The sequence below is a fragment of the Lactuca serriola genome, chromosome 7 (assembly GCF_051521515.1).
Source record: "Lactuca serriola cultivar US96UC23 chromosome 7, Lser_US96UC23_V15, whole genome shotgun sequence".
Taxonomy (NCBI): Eukaryota; Viridiplantae; Streptophyta; class Magnoliopsida; order Asterales; family Asteraceae; genus Lactuca; species Lactuca serriola.
In genome coordinates, this window is record NC_136414.1 from 198205643 (window position 1) to 198228579 (window position 22937).

At 34.5% G+C, this 22937-nt stretch overlaps 1 protein-coding gene and 1 long non-coding RNA gene across 5 annotated transcripts; both read left to right on the top strand.

Moving 5' to 3' along the window:
• Window positions 1-609: 609 nt before the first annotated feature.
• On the top strand, window positions 610-2740 carry LOC145062547 (Tetratricopeptide repeat (TPR)-like superfamily protein). Of its 2 annotated transcripts, XM_079010136.1 has the most exons (4): window positions 610-890; window positions 962-1173; window positions 1354-1542; window positions 2047-2740. In XM_079010136.1, the coding sequence occupies exons 2-4, from the start codon at window positions 1009-1011 to the stop codon at window positions 2410-2412; spliced, it is 720 nt and encodes a 239-aa protein (XP_078866262.1). In that variant the 5' UTR covers window positions 610-890; window positions 962-1008; the 3' UTR covers window positions 2413-2740. The 2 variants fall into 2 exon arrangements, with proteins under 2 accessions (XP_078866262.1, XP_078866260.1); XM_079010134.1 differs by having other exon boundaries at window positions 610-1173.
• A 12753-nt stretch (window positions 2741-15493) lies between these two features.
• On the top strand, window positions 15494-17752 carry LOC145064815 (uncharacterized). Of its 3 annotated transcripts, none has more exons than XR_013688096.1 (4): window positions 15494-15756; window positions 16414-16780; window positions 17118-17247; window positions 17434-17752. It is a non-coding gene; the product is annotated as an uncharacterized LOC145064815 (long non-coding RNA). The 3 variants fall into 3 exon arrangements; XR_013688094.1 differs by having other exon boundaries at window positions 16414-16552; XR_013688095.1 differs by having other exon boundaries at window positions 16443-16552.
• Window positions 17753-22937: the final 5185 nt, after the last annotated feature.

Consider the following 22937-nt stretch of genomic DNA (forward strand, 5'->3'; position numbering starts at 1 on the left):
GAAAATAAAAATGAAAAGGGCATTGTATCCTTTTATGTCTCGGAATGGATGATACGTGCAAAGTTAAACTATGGATGAAACGTACACCTTTTACTGTTGTTATGAGATTAACCTCATCCATTTTGGTATTTGTATCCGAAGAACTTGACATGAACTTCTTAGATGATACAACATACCAATTTTATTTTCTATGATAACATGATCTCAAAAAAATAAATAAATAAAAGATATAAAATGGCCACAAAGTATTAATTTAGATAAGAGCATGAGATAAATGATTTTAATGAAAAAAATATAAAACAGGGAGTTTCTAATATGATAAGATAATATATTGAATTTTTTTAGGTTTTATATTTTCAATATCACAAAAATTAAATAATAGTAATATTTGAAGGATTAATAATAAAATATATCAATTCATATTTTCTATATAATTAAATATTTTTTTTGCTGGCATAATGCCTATTTTAATAATTTATGTAAAGTTAGCATAGATGTATAAATATATAAATTAATAGTTTTCATAATAAATTATCAAAAAAAAAATTCATCTCCTTAACATAATTCAACAAATACGTCGTTTTGCTCATTAACCATTTAAAAACCATTTGAAACGTGAAATTTTGAATCGGTAAGAACAAACACGCAAATGACAGGGGGCAATTTAGGGTTGATGTAGTTGAGAAATTTCCTCAAATAAGTGCCAAATCAAGACGATGGCCGCCATTAACGTCCTCCCTTAAGCAAATTTCATACTCAATTCTTCCTCTGTCCCTGTAACTTATTCTTTCTGTCTTCACCACGTTTACCTTCTTTATCCCATCACGTCTCCAATTCCTCGTCAGTTCAATTCAATTCAGTACGGATCAACAACTCTTTGATTTTGATAGGTGATAAGTTTTCCAACTTTCATGAACTTATGGGATCCGCTTATTGATTACATGATATTTCCAATCGATAGAGACATACAAGGGGATCGAAGAACTAGTTGACAGAAGGCAAGAAACAATGAACAAGATAGAAAGAGCGCATCAGATGTACAGAGATGGTAACTATGAAGAAGCGCTTGAATTTTATACAGAAGCTCTTTCGATTGCCAAGACAAACCCTCAGAAGATCGCCCTTCATAGCAATCGAGCCGCCTGTTTTCTCAAACTCCACCACTTTAAAAAGGTGCTTTTATCATTTTCTTTTTAGTATGCAATATCTAGTATCAAAAGCTAATTAACCTTTTTTCCAGTGTTAATTTGAGTTCCAAGACAAAATCTATCAAATCTTTGAGCGAATTGATGAACTATCATCGATTGTTTGTTAACTATTGATTGTTGATTAAAGTTTTGGTTATCAATTTAGGCAGCAGAGGAATGTACTTCAGTGCTTGAGCTTGATCATGAACATACAGGAGCCTTAATGTTGAGAGCTCAAACATTGGTCACCCTTAAAGAGTACCACTCTGCACTCTTTGATGTAAACAGGCTGATTGAGTTAAATCCTTCATCAGAAGTATATCAAAATCTTGAAGCTCGCTTAAAGACACAATTGGTACTCCCTCCATACAACATTTCTTGATCATTTTCTCTGCTTTTTTTAGAATATTGTAGGTAGAAGTTTTATCCATTTATCTAAAACGGGTCTATGTGGGTTATATATTTTAGGGCAGAATACTAAAAGTGTTTGTACATTCACCATGTTATCAATTTAGCTAATTAACTATTTTATTTAGTGATCAAACCATTATATACTAGTATTTTTTTTGACAGTATAAACTTTAAAGATACCATTTTTCTCTATTATCTGGATTTCATATTAGGGCAAAATACAGAAAATCATATGTTAGCTTCTCAGTTGTTGTTATTTATTGATTTAGCCACTGAATTATTATTATAATGATCATAAATAACAATAGCTCGGTGGCTGAATCAAGAAATTGGTGAAAAGTACACTTTTTTTTGTATTGGACAGATAAAAAATGGGTAAATTTAAGAAACTTAGTTTTAAAGAAACAATTTAAAGCATTAATTTTTGTATATTTTTGGTCAAGGAAAGTCTCTTGCTCCAATACCCGAGCTAGAAGAAGAAGAAGAAGAAGAAGAAGAAGAAGAAGAAGATAATGAAGAAGATGAACAGTCTACTTCAGTAGAAATAGCAGAAAACGATATTGATGACACAAAGGGACATGAGCCTGATACTGCGGTAAGCAATATTGAAAATGTGGAAATTACCATTACGCCCCCTCAAACACAAAGCCTGAAAGAGGAAATTCCAAAACCGAAAGGGCATTCACGTCTTGATTATTCAAGATGGGATAAAGTTGAAGATGATAGTAGTGAAGAGGATGAAGATGATGATGAAGATTCTCAACCTCAGTATCGTTTTCGTGTAAAAAATATTGGTGTAAGATCCGTAAAGTAGATAACGTTATAAAGAAGCTTAGTATATTACTATTATACCCCTGGGCCACGGCCCCACGTATGAAAGGGGTCGGAGATGATGCGTTTGTACAGTTTGGTTGGTGAACAGGGTGAATGGTTCAAACGGTGTAGAATATACTATTTGGTTGAAGATGAAAGAGTGGCTGGAAAAAGGGGTCTCTTTACCATAAAATTTGTTTTTTATTTTTTATTTTTTATTTTTTATTTTGTGTATATGTGGAGTATGATGTGGGAAGAATATACTTATGAAGCAGAAAACTTGAAAAATAAAAAGATACCAGAACTTCTATGATGATAGAATTTATCAATAGTGTCATTGTATGCCATTGCTAGTTAATTTTCGTGAATGAGTTTAAAAGGTCCTTACCATTCCATTCCTTGAAAGAAACGAATAAATCATGTGAGCAAGTTATATTATGGGGTGCACTTGTGACTGCGAAAACCAATCATACATACAGTCAAAATGTCACTTATGTCTCCTTCGTCAAAACTATCTTGAACCATATAATACTTCTACCTTTGCTTGTTTTTGACTTACTGTTTTCTTTTCTTTATTGCGGACAATCTCTTTTAGTATGCCCTTGTTTTTTGAGATTTTTTTTAGATTAGGTAGCATTTAACCTTGGATGAAGCTTTAGGCTTGGAACATGACTCCCCTTGTTTCCACCCTCTTCATCTTGTGTTTTTTTCCTCTGCCTACAAGCAGACATGAAACCAAAATAGAACCATCTTTGTTACAAGAGACCTTACGTTTTAGTTCTTTAAACAAAATGACATCCTTCATATCATTGACAATAGTTGTTGTTCTACCATACGAAATGGTATAACGATATTCTCATCTGAATTGGTTACAAAACACAGCAAAATAAGGGGTTGATCTACATCTTTAATTTTAACCTCAACCCCTTCTAAATCATAGATAATATGATTAAAATTATCCATATTATCTTTTACCTGTTTTATCATTCGGATAATATACAAACATTGCTTCTAATACAACCGACTTGTGAGAGAGTTATTGATATTTATGGCAAAGTTTCTTCCGTAGCCTAGCAGTAGTCATTTGATCCACAACCTTGCACAACACTTCCTCACTCATACGTCACAGAGTTGATCTACGCACTTTTTCTAAAGTTTTATTCCGCTAGTTTCACCGAAGTTTGTTTGACATTTGTCTAAAGTGTTTAACTTGTTTTATTGTTATCCCAACAAATTGGTATTAGAGTTATGGTTGAAGATGAGAGAGTTAAGATCGACAAATTCAATGGTCAAGATTTCGGTTTTTGGAAAATGCAAATCGAATACTACATCTACCAAAAAAAGTTAAATGAACCATTGTCTGAAAGTAAACTTGTAGACATGAAGCAAGAAGATTGGGAACTGTTAGATTGGTAGGCACTTTGTGTGGTGAGATTATCCTTGGCAAAGAATGTAACGTATAACATTGCTAATGTAAAGACTACTCGTGGGTTGATCAAGGTGTTATCTAACATGTACGAAACCCCCTAGCAGCAAATAAGGTTTATTTGATTCGGCAATTAGTAAATTTGAAGATGAAGGAGGGTGGCTCAATGACCGATCATGTTAATGAATTTAATTCAATCCTATCAAGGTTGATGTCGGTTGAGATTAAATTTGAAGATGAAGTCATGACATTTCTACTTTTGTCATCTTTGCCTTATAGTTGGTTTGGTATAGTGATAAGGGTTAGCAACTCAGCATGAAATTTGTGATTTAATCATTGGTAAGGATGTATGCAGACGAAGTGCTAAGAGAGCTTCCAATAGTCTTCTGAGTACTAAAGAAAATAAGGAGTCCAACAGAGGGTTTGGAGGTAGTGGAAGGTCAAAGTCGAGAACAACATGTGGACAGAACAACATGGGGGATGTTACCTGTTGGAACTGCAAAGAGAGTGGTCATGTCAAAAGTCAGTGTCCAATGCTCATTGCAGATAAAGGCCAAAAAGAGATGAATATGGCATCAAAATTTGAAGATGGTGCGCTCATTTGTTCAGTTGAAAACTCAATAAAATCATGGGTCTTGGATTTTGGTGCGTTATTTTACGCATCATTCCAGAAATGTAAAGCAGAACTTCAAGCATTGTAAAGGGAAGGCCAAACTAGCAGATAACAAGTGTCTAAGTATCAAGTGTATCGAAGATGTGGTTTTCAAGACGACCCTAAGTACATATTGGACTTTAAAAAATACCAAGTTCTTTCCAGACCTAAAGAGTATGTTGATATATATTGAGCAACTTGATAATGAAGGCCATCATGTTACGTTTGGCGATCACAAATGGAAAGTGAAGAAGGAAAACTTGATTGTCGCTAAGGGTCAAAAACAAGGTACATTGTATATGGTGGAATTTTCTGAAGATGGAGCACGCGTTGTTGAATGAGTTGGGACATCCACTCTATGTTAACAAATATTTTTTTCATATGAGTGAGGAAGCTTGTATCCAAATGGAGAATGCCAGCTCCGAAGATTGTGACAAATGCTTCTAAGCCATGTTCTATTGGCAGACAGAAGAAAGTCAGTTTTGTGGAGATAGGCAATCCGCCTAAGTTTGGGAAGTCTGGTTCTGTTCATTTTGGTGTTTACAATCCTACTTTAGTTTATTTAGTGGGAAGATCCCGGAATCAACCAAGACCTATCACTGGTGAAAGGATAGGAAGATGTCTAGGAAGCAATGAGTGCTCTGATAAATCTGGAAAGTGTAACGTCCCGAAAATCAAAGGTAAAATTTTCATTTTAAGACAATAATTTATATAACAAATTGTTCTTAAAACCATTCAAGATAAAAATAGCATTTAAACATTAGAGCACAAATTATTTCAAATGTGGAAACCATGAGGGGAGGATGTTGTGCCATCATGTCGAGCCCTTCCCTTTCGAATCGGAAGTGACTGAAACCATAAACATGAACTGTAAGTACAAAGCTTAGTGATCTCCCTAAAATAACACATATCATACATAAGAAAGTGAATGTTATGGGCCAAATTATAGTCTTACAATCATTTCATACCATGGGCCAAATCTTGGTCTTCCCTTGCAATGTCGAGGGCCAAATCCCAGTCTTTCATACAAGTGTCAACGGTCAGATCCTGGTCTTTCATACAATTGTCAGGGGTCAGATCCTAGTCTTTTATACAATTGTCACAGAGACAAAATAACATTCTATACAACAAAGTAATGGGCCGACACTGATGCCTTCGACCCATGCATCTAGTGAGGAGACTCATCTCAATCAGAAGATAGCAAAACTCACGCCCAGGTTTTCTATACAACGGATCCTCACAAATGGTCCAAAAGCTCTACAAGAAGGTGAGGTTGAAGCTAGATTGCCAAGAGATTGCTCTACCAAGGTCAATGAGCCAAAAACCACCAAAAAGTGATTCAATGTCACCAAAAATGGGTAAGGACCTCAAGCAATGTCGAGATTAGGGTTTCCAAGAGGCAAGAGAGTGAGGGAGGCTAAGGATGGGAAACCCTAGACCTCTCATTCCATTAAATACCCGAAATAATAGGGTTTTGGTCATCAGGTTGTTCTCACATCGTGAGCATCCAAAGTCTCACGTTGTGAGACTCAAAAATATAGGTCAACAAGTCATCGTTCACTTACGAGGTGACCACCAAGTCACACGTCGTGACCCGCCTCCAAAGCTATAAATCGATAAGTAAGTACCTCGATGATCTGGGTGTTACAATTCTCCCCCACTAGAATCGGACTTCGTCCTCGAAGTCGGCCGCCGCAAATAACTCGGGATAATGTTGTCTCATCTCATCCTCAGGATCCTACATCCACTTTGAACCCTTTCGGTGGAGCCACTTCACCTTCACTAAACTCACCACCTTGTTTCGCAAGGTCTTCGTCTCCTGGTTGAGGATCGCTATCGGTCTCTCAATGTAATTCATGCGTGCATCCACCTGAATACCTTCCACATGAACTACTACAGATTCATTAGCCACACGCTTTTGAAGCTGTGATGCATAGAAGGTGTTATGGATCTGACTGAGCTAATCAGGAAAATCCAACCGGTATGCGACCCTGCCCACCTGGGCTGATATAATGAAAGGACCAATGAATCTGGGGACCAGCTTGCCCTCCTTTCGAAATTAGATGACAACCCTTGAGGATGACACCTTCAGAAGCACCAAATCTCCCACCTGAAACTCAAGATTCGAATGTCGCCAATTAGCATAACTCTTATGTTGACTTTGCGTGACTCGCAGCCTATCATGCACCTGCTAAATCAACTATGTGGTCTTGAGTACCACCTTGGTACTCCCCATGAACCGATGCTCGACCTCCCATGCAACAAACTGGGGTCCTGCACCTTCTCCCATACAACATCTCAAAAGGTTGTTGGTCAATACTGGCATGATAACTATTGTTGTAGAACCCGGCCACAGGAAGGTAAGTATCCCAACTCCCTCCAAAATCTAGTACACAAACCCGGAGCATATCTTTGAGTATCATAATCATCTGCTCACTTTGGCCGTCAGCCTGGAGATGGTTGAAGACTCACCTACTGGCCTTAACATAAGTCACACACTGACAACGAATGACTCCTTGCTCACGTTGTGTCACACCCCAAAACCACGAACGGCGGAAACGTTCAAGGGTGGAGGACGTCATGTACAGTATCACAACAGTGTAATATAATAAACAAGCAACAACATCATCCATTGCATTATAAGTAGAGTTTCAATACATGTGTGTTCTTTCATAATGTACAACAATAAAATGAAAAATCAAAATAAGGCGAGTCTTGTCTGTGCTCCATCTTCTCAAAAACCTGACCACCGCACCTGTCTAACTGATGACCTGAGAATACAAGTTATTTTGAAAATGAGTATCAGCTTTAAAGCTGGTGAATTCATAAGAAATTAAGTGTCGTTGTCTTGCTTATGAAAATCTGTTATGAAAGCCATGTAAACCTTTAAATGAAAATGTTGAGGTAAGTATGAAATCTCTAGAAAAACCCTTATTTTCTATAAGTATGAAATGTAGTCTTTTACCAAGACCCGAATGTTTTGTAAGTAAAATGATAGTTTTCCTTTGGTTGTTTAGTACTAAAGTACTTAGTCTAACTCATCGTTTATGTGAATATATCACAAAATAAAGTAAAATAGGAAAATGATATGGTAGTCTTCTACCAAGACCTTAATGTTCTGTTATGACTAAGTAGTCTTCTACCAAGACTCGAATGTTCTGTTATGACTAAGTAGTCTTCTACCAAGGCTCGAATGTTCTGTTATGACTAGGTAGTCTTCTACCAAGACTCGAATGTTTTGTAAGTAATATGATAACTTTTCCTTTCTATTGACTAGTACTAGAGTACTTAGTTTAACTCATCGTTTATGTGAAAGACTGAAAGTATCACAAAATAAAGTAAACAGGAAAAATATAATCATGTAAGTGTTAGCCGGAGGTACTGGTGCTAACAAGACGAATGTAACTGTTATCCCGAGGTACTAGGGCTAACATAATCCATATAACCTAATGAACATCCAAAGATTGTCCATTCATCCTCTGTAGCGGCAGCAGGATGGAGGGAGGGTTAGTCCTCGCATCGATCTCTTAATACAGATCGTCAACCTAATGATCTTCCGAAGATTCACATCTCAGCCCCTGTTGCAACAGTGGACAGATGGATGGTTAGTCCCGTCACTGACTACTAAGTAAGTGACAACCTTAAACATCCGTAGATATTCATCGACCACTGGTGCTAATCAATGGGATTCGGAATGGTCAGTCCCGCCGAGTTATCCCATTTAACTGGGGTAGGAAAGATAATTTACACAGTAAATACTAATAAATCATCCTCGTAGTTCTAAGTACAAGTATCCAGGTAAGTAAATACAGGATAATGCACCTAAGTAACAGTCTTCCTGTATGGTATTCATGTAAGTGTGTTCATGTAACAGGTAAGTATATGTAAACATATTCATGTATCAGGTAATCCTAAGTAAGTGTACTCATGTATCATGTAAGGTATTGGTATGGACTCATGAATGAACTGACTCTTGTGTGATTCCTTGTAATAGTAATAATGTTTGATATCTTCTAACAATCCCTATGATAGCTAACTGGAAGGTAATTGGTTGTTTACGTAGGTTTATGCACTCTTGCTACCCAAGAGTATTGGAAACTAAATGAAGGGTGAAAACTATAATCTCTAACATATATATGAACATATGCGCATAATTATAGTTTGATTCAAGAAGGTAAAATAATGGTTTTGCAAGATATCTAGGAGTTTTGAACAATAATTTAGAGTGACTTGATGTCATTAAACATTTCAAAACTAATACTTTTGTTATCAAGGTATTTTAAGATAGAAAACCACTTCATGTGTCACCTTTTGAAATATGTGAAATCTACCGAGTGAAAACACAGTTACAAAATACATAAGATTGATTTAATAACATATTGTTTCCTACTTGTATTCCCCCCCCCCCACTAAAACTTTTAAAAGCATTTAAAACATTGATTAAGGGGTATGAACTCACCTGTAGTTGGTGATTGGGATGAACTGAACGGTATAGGATTGATAGGTGTCAAGTGAGGACTTGTACACACACTACGATCCTAATGAACATATAATCACACATATATGCATTCAATTAGTCTTAAATCACTAAATGATAAAGTTAAGACATCCTAGACATAATAAACACTTTATATAAGTGTTTTAAGCCCTAAGGATTGCATCTAAGCTATTGTGGGACAAGGTACTTGTGTTTAGGGTTCCAAAGGACCCCATATATGAGTTTACTCCTCATATACTAACACACATGGAGTTTACGGTTGTAAACTCTTGAGTTTACGGCCGTAAACTCCCAACCATGGGGTATTTGTGTGTTTTGAAGTCTCAAATGCTTTCTAGAATTATTCTAACTTGGTGGTTCCATCCTTGAAGGGGTTTAAGGTCTAGAAATACTCCAATAGGATTTTACGGCCCCAAGGTCATTCCCCTTGGAGTTTACGGCCGTAAACTCCCTTGGGGTGTTGTTTTTGTTGTTTTCAAGCCTTATGCATTTGAAGGATAGGTTCTAGATATTTGTTTAAAGCAATTGGGGACCCTAGGCACACTTTGGTGCCCTTGTTAGGTGTTTACGGCCTAGGAGCATTACCAAGGCCGTAAACTCACTTCAAGAGTTGATTTTGATGCTTTCAAGTCTCTTGCATATGTGGTATAGGTTCTAGGCTTTTATTCCAAGCATATGAAGGCATTAGGCACACTTTGGTGCCCCTTTAGTGAGTTTACGGCCCATGAACCATGTCATGGCCGTAAAATCTCTTTGAAATGTGATTCTTATGTGTTTAAGGCCTTAGATTAAATGGGAAACAATTCTATGTAAAGGTCTAGGGCTTTAGGTGTATTAATAACACCCTTTGGTCCATTTCCATGGAGTTTACGGCCTAAGATTGCTCTTGGGCCGTGAACTCCCATGTTTTTGTGTTCTTTGATTGTTTTCTTGTCCTTAATACACCTACAATTGAGTCTAAGGCAGTAGCATAACATAAGGAACAAGCTAGGCTCGGTTTCGGGAGTTTACCGCCCAAGAACACCTTGGGGAGTAAACTCCTAGATCTAATGATTTAGCCATCTAAATCATGTTATAAGCACCTAATAAGCATTCTAACATTACTAGAAAGAGTTACTCACGTTTTGGTATAAAAACCCGAAGATCCGTGAGAGAGAAAATGGCTTTTCTCTAGTTGGAAATGTGAATAATAAATGAATTTGGCTCAGAATTCTATTTATAGTCCTGAGATATTTTGGCAGAAAATATTTTTATTCCTGAAATGATCTCTAATATAATAGAGTGTTGGAATAACAGTGTTGCACAAAACCCTAGTGCACCCACTCTCCTGATATTTCCTGAAGTGTAAACCCTGAATTACTCAAACTTACGCGAAAAGTCTGAAAATTAACTGTGACTGCTATAACTTCTATTGGCTTGATATGGTTTGTTCAGAATGGAAATTTTGGGTTGTCACACGTTGACCTTAACCAATAAAGGACAACTATCATTACTCATCTCAAATCCATGAATTCAATACCTTGTCTGACTTCCCAACATACAAAACCTATTCTGAATCATATCCAAAATGGCTCCAATTTACAATCGAATCCAAATGAAATCCTTACAACCCTAAATTATCCTGCTGACCAACATTCGCATTTTCGATCTATCCAAGATATTTTGAGCTCAAGGCTAATCTACCAATTATCTGAAACGTCGAATTTCCGATCGGTCGCTGAAACCGACATCCTTTCAAACGACTGCACCACGAGACTCTATCCAAGAATTTTTCTGGAAAAGCTACTCTAACCTACTTGTATAAAAGGCTTCAACAACACTCATAATCCAACCAAGGATATCATAACCAAACATCACACCGATGCAATGTAACCTACATCATAACTGGCCTCATACGGCCCTGAACCTTCCTTGATTCCACGAATGATGTGGCCTTCCTACAATATCACTACCCATCCTACCAAGGTCAAATACCACCTAGAGGGAACTGTGAGCTGAATCGTAGATTCACCACACTCTCAGAGCTGCTCATAGACCAGGTGAATGCTAGTCTTGCAACACTTCTACCACTACTTGTCATCCTAGTGAATGCTACGGTCACCCAGCAATCTTACAACATTTATATCACTATCTTCCAACCTAGTGAATGTTACAGCCACCCTACAGTCTTATAACATTTCTATCACTACCTGTCAACCTAGTGAATGTTACGGCCACCCCTAGTCTTATAATACTTCTATCACTACCTGCCAACCTAGTGGATGTTGCGACCACCCCACAGTCTTACAACAATTTGTCACACCCCGAAACCGATGGCGGAAACATTCCGGGGCGGAGGTGACGTCATGTATAGCATCACAACCAATGAATAACAGCAAGCATAGTAAACACAACCAGACATTGAATACATATGTGAAAAAGGTTTACATTGTTTAATACATAGTTCTGTTCTTATCAAAAGTAAAATAGAAATTCACGACACTAATGCTTCGACTTCTCCGAACTCCTGGAAGTACATGTCTACTAATTCCCTGAGAATACAAGCAGTTTTGAAAGAATATCAGCATAAAGCTGGTGAGTTCATAAGCTTTAAGTTTTTGTGAGAAAATGTTCTTTGATCTTTTTTGACAAGTTTTCTCAAGAAAATCCTATATTTTCTTATGAAAAGTGTTTTCGAAAGCCCATTCCTTCCATGAATTCCAGATTCGTACAAGATATGTACAACCCAAGGAGTCGTGGAATGAATATGATTATCTGTAGGTTGTAAAACAATCCGTTTTGAATATCCGGTTTATCCTGGGAAAATCCTATATTTTCCCTAAAGGTTGATGGTTGATTATCCGTTTTAAGCTGAAGTTTGCAAGTATCTACCATACTCGTGTTGATGAGAGCAGTTTTCTTTTAATAACCCTGGTTACACCCAGAGAGGTATATTAGCTTTTAAAAGCTAAATAAAAGAAAACCGTGATGAACTAAGTCCTAAAGATATTATTACTAATACCTTTCAGTAATTAAATCGTTTATTACTTTGAGGTTAGTTCACTTGATTCATTATTACAAAAGTAAATTTCTGCCACCTAGGTTTTGAGTTTCATGACCATAACATACTGGATATAGTCCGCAACGACCTGCATCCTTAATGACTTTGTCACCTGCAGACCTGCCGGTCTGGCTGTAGCTAGCAGCAAGGTGCGGGATTGTCAGTCCCGTATAGATCTATACACAACAGTCACGCTCTCCCTACAAGAGATTCTGGTCATGAGTGCTAGTCCTACACTCTAGATTCTGTGGGAGTGTTACCAAGGACGTGTCTCAAAGTTAGCCTAGCAAATTTACAAATAATAATACAGAAAGTCCTGTTTATGGTTTGCATGAATCCTCTATAAAATAATACATTTTACTACATGATTCACAAGTTCATTGTTATAGTTTTGAAAACTGTTTCAACGTGTTGATTTCTTAATCGGTTGATAAAACTGTTTTCCGTATTTAAAAGCATACTGGAAATATAATTATCTTAAACAAAATAATATATTTGAGCACAAGTTTCCGTGTACTTTTGCTTGTATTCCCCCTGAAAACATGAAAAACTCGGAAAAAGCGTAGGGGTATGAACTCACTGTTGTTTCGTGGAGTTGTTGACTGGAATGAAAATTCCCGAGTTGTTGCGCGTGACACTTAACGAAATCCTATTATCAAATAAATACGTATATGTATCTAAATTAGCGATTTCGATAAATAAAGTGTCAGAAACACTTGAATTTGGTTGAGGAATGTTACCGAGACTTGCTTGAATCGAAGAAATGAGTTGACAACCTTAAAACACGAGTTTACGGATTCTGAAGGTGAGTTTACGGTTTCTAAAATGAGTTTACGGTTTCAGCAGGTGGCTGAGTTTACGGCCGTAAACTCAAGAACTGAGTTTACGGTCTTTGAAGCTCGGACCGTAAACTCGGAAAACGGGGTTTTGAATGCAGATTTCGATGCGAGAAGTGATTCCAGACACTCCAAAGTGCTCCAAAAGGTGTTCTTCGACGTTTCCCGGAGCCTAAAAGCGTTTTTGTGAGTTTAGGGTTGAAGAACTTAGAGAGAGAAGAGGAGAGAATGTGGCCAGAAAAATGTTCTAAGGAGAGTGGGGGTATCGTATTTATAGGGTGAAAAATGGGGTCCACTCATCACTGACCGGAAACAGGGTTTACGGTCGTAATCCCATTTAGACCAAAAATGTTTGATTTCTCGAGATATTTGGGTTTCCGCGCGATTTTTGGTTCCGACTCGTTAATAGTTTAATTAAATATAACTAGATTATTTTATTAAACCAAAGTTTTGACGGAAAAATTAATGAATTCAAAACTTTATTAACGGAAATCGCGTGACAGAAACGGACAAAGTTTCGGGTTGTCACACAATTTTATCACTACCTGCCAACCAAATAAATCATGGGTCGAAGACTCGTTCGACTATATGCCAATCAAGTATTCAGGTCATGCTTCGAGTCCCAAAGCCTTTATCAGACAAGAACAGGAAGAGAGGTTCTTATTCATCTTGTGATGATATTACAAGATGAAGTCACACAAGCCCCCAGACGTTTCCGCCGTTTTCTCCGGTTCAGGGGTGTGACACATATTAAGCACTTCGAGTCATTTATTTGATCACTATAAAATAATATAGTTGGAAATTTGACGATTTAAGTTTTAACAAAGCTATATTCAATTAATAGTCCAACTTTATGATTGAGTTTCATTTTGATGGACTATACATACCCTTATGATGAATTTCTTTATGACATATATTGCACTACTTTTAATAAATATATATTCTTGTTTTGGAGCCATGTGCTAGGGACTATAGACATGTTGACATAACATTACTAAACAAACAAAACTTCAAAAGTTTCAGAAACTTCAAAAATCTAATAATTACTTATAAATAAATAAGAACAACTTGTAGCAACAACTGTTGAGATATTATGACCAGCAAAACCAGTAAAATCGGCAGTAATGGTGAAGAATGTGATTGTGAGTTATGAAAGAATGGATGTAGGGCAAAAAAATTTAAGGAATTTAAGATAGAAAAAAAAAAAGAATAAGAACCTTGATATAGATAATGTGTTTGTTTTGGTCGTACTGGGTGGTACTCGTGGTAAATAAAGAAGATAATGGTTGGTATTGCACAAATATATGACATTGGTGCTGGGGTACAAGGGTTGTTGGAGATAATGGTCGGTATTGCAGGGAGATGCGATTGTCTTCGATGAAGAAAGAGACGGTTGGTGGTTGTGATTTGGTGTTTTACGGCTGCTATGGGGAAAGAACATGTCGATTACTTTTCTATCATGGTGGTTTTTGTAGGGTTTAAAAACTAATTACAATTTTATAGGGATTTGATTTGATTTTAATTTTGGAATTTATTTAATATTCATGCAATATTACTAATTTACCCTTATTGATTTAGTTATAAATTTAATTTGTGCTAAATTCTGATTGGCCCATATGTGTACACAATACTTGTTGAAAACATTTGAACCTAACTCTCTCTCTCTCTCTCTCTCTCTCTCTCTCTCTATATATATATATATATATATATATATATATATATATATATATATATAGGGTGAGGTTCAATAGAGAACCATAATTAACCAAGGAACCAAGGAACCAATCTTTTTTTTCAACTTTTAGAACTTATTTTTTTTATCAAAATAAAAAACTAAAAATACAGAAATTCATAACTTTTTATCCTTTTTCCAATGATATAAAATTCGATTTTTTTTACGTCAAATTCACAATATGAATCTTCGAAAATTCACAACGTGAATCCGAAAAATATTTTTCACATTCACAGTGTTAATATATGAATTTAGATATTTTTAGATTATTTTTTTGATAAAGAATAAACTCTAAAAATTGAAAAAAAAATATTTGGTTCCTTGTTGAACCCATAATTATGACTCTCTATTGAACTTTTCCATATATATATATATATATATATATATATATATATATATATATATCCCTACTACAAAATGAGTCTAATGCGACATTTTAGATGTAACATTTTCACAAGAGTAGCATTTGATTGTAAAAAAGGTCTGGTGGAACAAAAAAGTGGCACTAGAAGATTAAATGCAATTTTGTTTAAAAAAAGTTGCCAAATTTATTACAAATTGCAACTTTGTTTTTAAAAAGTTGCAAATTTCTTTAAAAATTACAACTTTTTTTTTAAAAAAAAAAAAGGTTACAAATTTTATTAAAAATTGCAACTTTTTTAAAAAAAAAGTTGCAAATCTTATTAAAAATTGCAACTTTTATTATAAAAGTTACATTGTTATTTTTTTATTCCCTCCAAATATAATTTTTTTAATTTCCCTCCAAATAAATTTAAAAAATTTATTTTCCTTTTATTTTATTAAATATTAACTTAAAAAAACAATTATTAAAGAAAACTGTAACTGGTATTAAATAATAAAAAAAATGAGAAACCCTTGCTTTTTTTTTTGCCCTCATACACCCTTCCCTCGATTGACATCATACGCACGCTCCATCAAACACACACCCACCTTCACCAGATATGCCTCCGGTCTGCTCCCACCTCCGACCAACTCCAGCGTTGACAACTTCCTACCATTGCCGACAACCTCCCCCCATCATTGATATCGCACAACACTGCTACCCCCATCGTCGACCTTAAGAAATCGATTGCTATGAAAACCGTTCTTGAAGTCTACACATGAAATCGGTTCCAGAAATCGATTATAGTAACACACCAGGTTTATACTGAAATGTGTTTCATATTTGCCATGAACTAACTTTGATTTTACTTAAAGAACGTGATATTGGTGTCTGATTGCTTATGAATTTGCGGTTTGAGTACAATTGAATGTGTTATCCCCAAATAACTATAAAAAATTTAACATTATTTTATTATATATTCATTTCTTTTGCTGTTCGAGAGTGTGATTTTAGTTTTTATGTTCTATTTATTTTACAAGTGTTTTTAAGGGATGTTCGGAAGTGGTTATTTGATTATTGCTAACTACTTCCAGATGGTTATCTATGGCTATTTGAAAATCATCTCCAATCCAAATCGATGGAACACCATTGAGAGAAGCTTTAAGAAGGTCAAACTCATCAGTGCCAACATATTGTTGCAGATTTTAATAAAGAACTGGCATATGCTCTTGTAGAGAAGCTTTAAATTTAGGGTCTTAATTAACTTGTGCACTTGGCTTAAAAAAGTTGGCATTAGAGGGAATTCCATAACCGGCATGATATAAAAACTGATTTACATAGATACTTGATGAATGTTATTTACAGATCGCATGCGTCTTTCTATATCAGGCCATCCATGATGACTAGATTATTCCTTTTATTCATGATGTGATATGTTTGAATGTTCCCGTATAGTTGATGAACGTTATTTACAGATCTTCATATGGTATCTAATTATCATCAGATGGCATTGAAGGGTTGGGTTAGGGTGGGATGGTGAAAACTATGGTTTTGTATGCTAGCCATCCTAAGCATGTTGATTCATTTGCAACAACTACCAGCGACCATAGTAAGGTAAATAGAACCATTTATTTTAAAAGTATCATTTTTCACATTATACAAATCATGTCTACTCTCTGAGTTATAACGTTGGATGTGGCATAATAGAATTAGGCCAATCTCATTCATGATTCTTTCATGCACAAAGCTTCTTAGAGAGCCATATCAGGTGTCGAATGATCCTAAAATTCCTGAAGCATATAACCAAAATGGAAAAGAAGAAATAGTAGATCGAGTATGATGGTACATCAATTTACTTTAAAAATATAATATTATTTTTGTTAAATAAAAGGCTTAAGTTATAGGTTTCGTACATATAATATTCTTTTATTGATATAATTATGGGTGTTGTAGTTGTTTTTAGCATACTATTTGCTAGAGATTTATTTGAGGATTATATTTGGTAAGTTTATATCGCTACCTACAATTAGTAGAACTTGAAGAGAAAGTGTAGGTGAGCAAAATCCTTAAATGAAATTCCAAGAGAGGATGAGGTTATACATGCTGAAGTTTACATCTCAAATTTATAACAAATTACATATATTTTATCAAAGTTCACTTTTGTTATTTAATTTTATAGGAATTTCAAAAGCGGATGGAAACAAAACTCATAACAATATTCAGGAATCGTCATTGACTATTTGTTGAAGAGAAAACAACAGAAGATCTAAATTTAGCAATATCAACAACTCATAAGCTCTCAAAAGCTGGTATGTTTAACTTACCCATGTTCCACAAAAATAACAATAACATAATTTTTTGTCTTCGTAATTATGAGTTGAAATCACCAATTTGTCCCTTAATCATAGTATTTGTATTGTTGCACTAACTGCCTTTTCTCTAACAGTGATACTGAAACTAAAGTTCAACTTTTCATCTATTTTTTGCTATTTCAGATATGTGGAATTCTCTATTTACATGGCTTGGTGTTGTTGATTTCAGTATTACCACCTTGGCACATATCTTCCCAGTTGTTAGCTCTTTATGGATTTTCATCATGTTGAAAAAGGTGTTCCATGTTTTGATTTTTTACGTATATTTGGAGTACTGGAATGTGATTCATGGTTAATATATCAATGCTTATGCCCTAACGATGCCACTTAGACCGGTCAAAACTACAAGTATGAATTCATATTTTCATTGGTAACATAAAAGTTGGTGTATTTTCAGTTTAACCCTCATATAAATACAATTATCTCATCGTTATTTTGAAAAGTTGGAACGAGGTGGGTATACTACAACATATATCATGTTTTTCTAATTCATGTTTTCATAATTATGTGTGTCTGTCAAGTGGATGAATATAGAAGAAGGTTTGTGTCTCTGAGTTAACTTGTGCATTTGGTCAAGCCCATTCTAAATTGCAAAAAAAGATTCAAGAGGACAATGAAAAAAAACATGCTGAATTAGAAGCTATGCGAATATATATTAACAACCAACGAGAAAACTTTGAAGCCATTATATGGAAGTTTACGGGACAACAACCTCCAAAAGGTCGATAGTTTCTAATATGTTTTGTTGTGTATATTTAGTACTCGTCTAGGACGTTTTTATTACGTTTTTATGATTGTAGTTGACAACTTTGTGTTGACTTTGATTTATGGTTGTTATTTTGAATTTAGACATGTCATAGGAGACCATAAAATTATATGACATATGTATATTATTATTGTTATGGTGTAATTTTAGTAATAATAGATATTCATAACAATGTAGTAAAACATATATAGCATATGCATTACTAGAAAAAAGATGTCATATTAGCATTAGAAAAGTCAAAAAATAAAGTTGAATTTGACTGTAAATAAGGTTGCCTTTTTGGGAATTAAAGACATAACAAAGGTTGTATATACCATATAGAAAGGTTGCAATTATTTACTTGAAACATAATAAAGGTTGCAACTGATTTTAAAAAAGTTGCATTTATAAAACAGTTAAAAAAGTTGCAACAAAGTCAAAAAAAAAAAGTTGCATATTAGCATAAAAAAAGTTGCTTTTGCATAACAATGGTTGCATTAAAAAAGGTTGCATCTAAAAAAGATTTGCAACTATTTCAGAAATGGTTGCCTTTTCCATGAAAAAGGTTGCTTTATGTTTAATGCAACTTTGTCTAATGCAACTTTTGGAAAAAGGTTGCTTTAGGCATTATGCAACCTTTTCAAGGCCTAATGCAACCTTTTAGTGGGGTTGCATTAGCTTTATTTTGTTGTAGTGTGTGTGTGTGTGTGTGTGTATATATATATATATATATATATATATATATATATATATAGGAAGTGGTTCAAATGAGAACAATAAAAGATTAAGAACCCTAAGAACCTCAATTAATTAGTAAATACTTACAAGACATTCTTATTAAAAATGTTAAAATCCTAATTTTTTTTGTGTTTTTGGTACGAAAAGAGCAAACTTATAGTCTTTACAGTCTAATATTTTCATCCGTATATGCTCTCATATTTTAACACAAAACTTATATAAAATACAAATTTACGCAGTCCATTTACTGTTTAATGCAAAAAAATCACAACTTAATAGAAATTGTTTTACAATAATTCACTAATTCAAAGAAGTCAAAAACTTAAACTCTACCACCACATGTTGCCACCAACCACCTATATCAACATAGTAGCTGTCATTTCTTTCAAATTAAATTTGTAAATAAAGTCATGCATTAACAACTTAAATACTACATTCACAGTCTAATTAAGCCTATTAATTCACTCGTTTTGAATTTAATGCAAAACAATTATAAAAACTAGTGGATTCTTACAAATTTATACAAAAAAATAAAAATATTTATAAGAAAATTAACACAAAAATTTATACATAAATCATTCATATTTTAACGCAAATTATAAAAAAATCCACAGCAAAATGCAGTTAATTCATAGTTTAAACAGAAAATCCATAGGTTAATGCATTCAATTCATATTTTTAAACACAAAAGTCACTGTTTAATACAAAAAAAAAATCACAATTTAATACAAAAAAAAATCACAGTTTAATATAGTCAATTTCATAATTTAAATAAATAGTCATAGCTTAATGTAGTAAATTCAAAGTTTAAAATAGAAAAATCACAGCTTAATACATAAATTTCATAGCCTATTACAATAAATTTACAGTTTAAGACAAAAAAAATATAAATTCACAACCAAAATATCAATTTGAAGCTCTTAATACAGATAATTCACAGTTTAATATACAAAATTCACAGCTTAATATAATAAATTCACAATTTAAGACAAAAAGAATATATTTACAACCATATTTTCAAATTAAACTTATATTTATACGTTAATATATGGAGGCATTTCTATGTATTATATTGTGAATTTAATATATCAAGTCATGAATAAAATTCACAACATAATACACAATTCATTGTTTAGTATACAAAATTCATACCTTAATATAATAAATTCACAATTTAAGACAATTTTTTTTATATTTACAACCGTATTTTCAATTTAAAACTTATATTTATACGTTAATACATGTAGACATTTCTATGTATTAAATTGTGAATTTAATATTAAGTCGTGAATAAAATTCACAGTTTTATACAATACATTCACAACTCATTTACAAGTATAATATCATATTTCAGTGTATTAAAAAACTCATTCACAGTTCAATACATAAATAAATTATATCATATTTTAGAAGCAAACATAAAAAAAATACATGAATCATAAAAGATAATAACTTATATGAAATCAACGAAGAAGACGCTTACTCTACCACAACCACCAGTATCAACAACACCAACTATCGTACACCGCTATCAACCATCACCACCACCAACCATCGGTGCCAACATCGGTAATATTCTTCCCTTTAAAACCAGATCTGGATAAAAAAAATCAGAATTCACAGTGTAATACAACATTTCAAACACAAATTCAAAACTTAATTCAACATTTTAGACACTAATTCAACACTTAATACATCAAAAAATACACATTCAAAGTTTTAATAACTTAGAAAAATTAATACATAGAACACACATATTCACAGCTTAATGACTTAATGTGACATCCCCATTTTCACAGCCAGAAAAGACCGATTTTTGTTTATGATTTATAAAAATCAGAGTACTTTTAATAAAAATGTTGCGGAATTTGTTCCCAGAAAAACACGATAAATTCGTTATTAAAACATTTTCGAAGAAACGTATTTTATTCATTTTAAAACATTTGGGATGTCATTGTCAATACAGAAACATAAGCATAAGTATAACTTACATTTATTTACACCAGTGATCTACATCTCTTTAATCTCTCAGTTTAATGTGACTTCATATCAACACATGTGATATAAATAAACTGAGTGGGTCAGGTTGGGAAACCTGGTGAGTACATAGGGTTTTCAACCCACAATAATATAATTATTATGTTTAAACAATCAAGCAATTAAACCCAATTACCCATCCCCATTATCTTCTTTACTCTTAAGGATCTACCCTGAGAATCAGCTATTTCTCGTTCATTCATTCCTAAGGATTATCCTAAGGAATCGGCACAAAGTCCATCGTTACCAAAGCTTATAGATTACAACTGGTGAACACGTAGTCCAAAATGTCTGGCAAACACTTAGTTCAAAAGTAACTAGTGAACACACTTAGTTCAAAATACCTAGTGAACACACTCAGTTCAAAGATACCTAGTGAACACACTCAGTTCAAAGATACCTAATGAGCACCTAGTTCAAAAACACCTACAGGTTACGAGTCTGTTAGCGTTCCACCGGACTGTCTAGTATCGTCCATAGTCATCATTTATACTCTACTAGATGACTGGATCACTGACAACATTGATGTCTTCCATCGTGTTATCACAAAACAACTATTTCATCTACCCATGTTTTACCCAACACATTTTGTAGATATAAAATACATATACACTTTAGATCATTTAAAACATGTATAAAAATCTTTCACCCAGCATAGACAGCAAGTATTCAGACAATATGCACACACAACACGTAATTTATATTAAAATACTATATATCTATGTGTAAGATGAAAGGTACCATGCACTCACCTGAAAGGTGGTGACTCAGCACTCGGACAACGCTTCGATACTCTTAAAACAATTTTCCTTCGATAAAACCTAATACCAATACCACTAGGGTTTAGTCTAACGATAACCGCGACAAATTAATAGTCTAGCTATTATTATTATTATTATATAAGTGTTAAATAACACTCAATATAACTCATAATAATAGCCCAAATACTTATTATAAGTTCCTAATAACGTTACTATATTAAAACATAAGCTATACTAAAGATAGGGTAGGCATAGCTCACTTACAACGGGTTTTCTTGAAAACCGGGCTTCGTTGGAGCAGCGTTCCCGAGCTGAAAGGCTCTTTTCTCGGGGCCTTCGGGCGCTCCGGGGCTTCCGCCTCGTTCTAGGGAGTTACCCTAGGCTTTGGGGGGGGGGGGGGTTAGGAAGGCTTAGAGAGAGAGAGTTTAAAGAGAGAAAGAAGAAGGTTGAGGGGTGAGGAAATGAGGGAACCCGACACCTCTATTTATAGGGTGAAATCCTGACGGACTCGCCGAGCCGGTTTACTGACACGCCGAGTCAGTGCCACGTGTCATCACCTGATGGCTTTCCTTGGGGAGAAAGTCTTGGCCCATATTCAGCAACGTCACCCTTTTTGCAACAGCACCCTGCTGACTTCTAAACCCCGTAGCTTTCGCATACGAGCTCCGTTTTTGACGTTCTTTTTTTCCACACGTAGGTAAACTTAAGATCCACAACTTTCATTTAGACTTTGTCGGCTAATTCTCGACCGATCTCAAATTTAATAGTAGGAGGCGTTTAGACTGTTAAATGACCGCGAAGAATTCGTAACTCCTTCATACGAACTCCGTTTTCGTCCATCTTTTTACCGTTAAGTTCCTATTAATGAGATATTCAACTCTCATTTAGTTCGCGTAAGCCAAAAACCGCTCGAGCTAAAATTCGAGTTTCGGGCTGTACACTGCTAAGCCGAAACTTTGAAAAATCATAACTTCCTCATACGAAGTCAGATTTGAGCGTTCTTTTTATGGATTTTCTCGTTTTAACATACTCTACGACTTTCGTTTAGATCACTAAGGCTAAATCTCGCTCTATCGTAAATTCACTTTTTACGCTTCCCGGTGTCGTGCCGGTTTTGCCGTAAAACTTCGACGGGCCATAACGTCTTCGTTATAACTCGGATTTCGGCGTTCTTTATATGTACGGAAACCTTGTGACATATTCTAAAACTTGGTTAAGATTATTTATTCTAAATAATCTTTTGTCGAAAAGTCGTTTTCGACCCTTATTGCCTCTAAATTGACTAGCCTAGATCTGCGGGCGTTACACTTAACTTACCACATTTTGTAACGACGTAAATTTCCAAA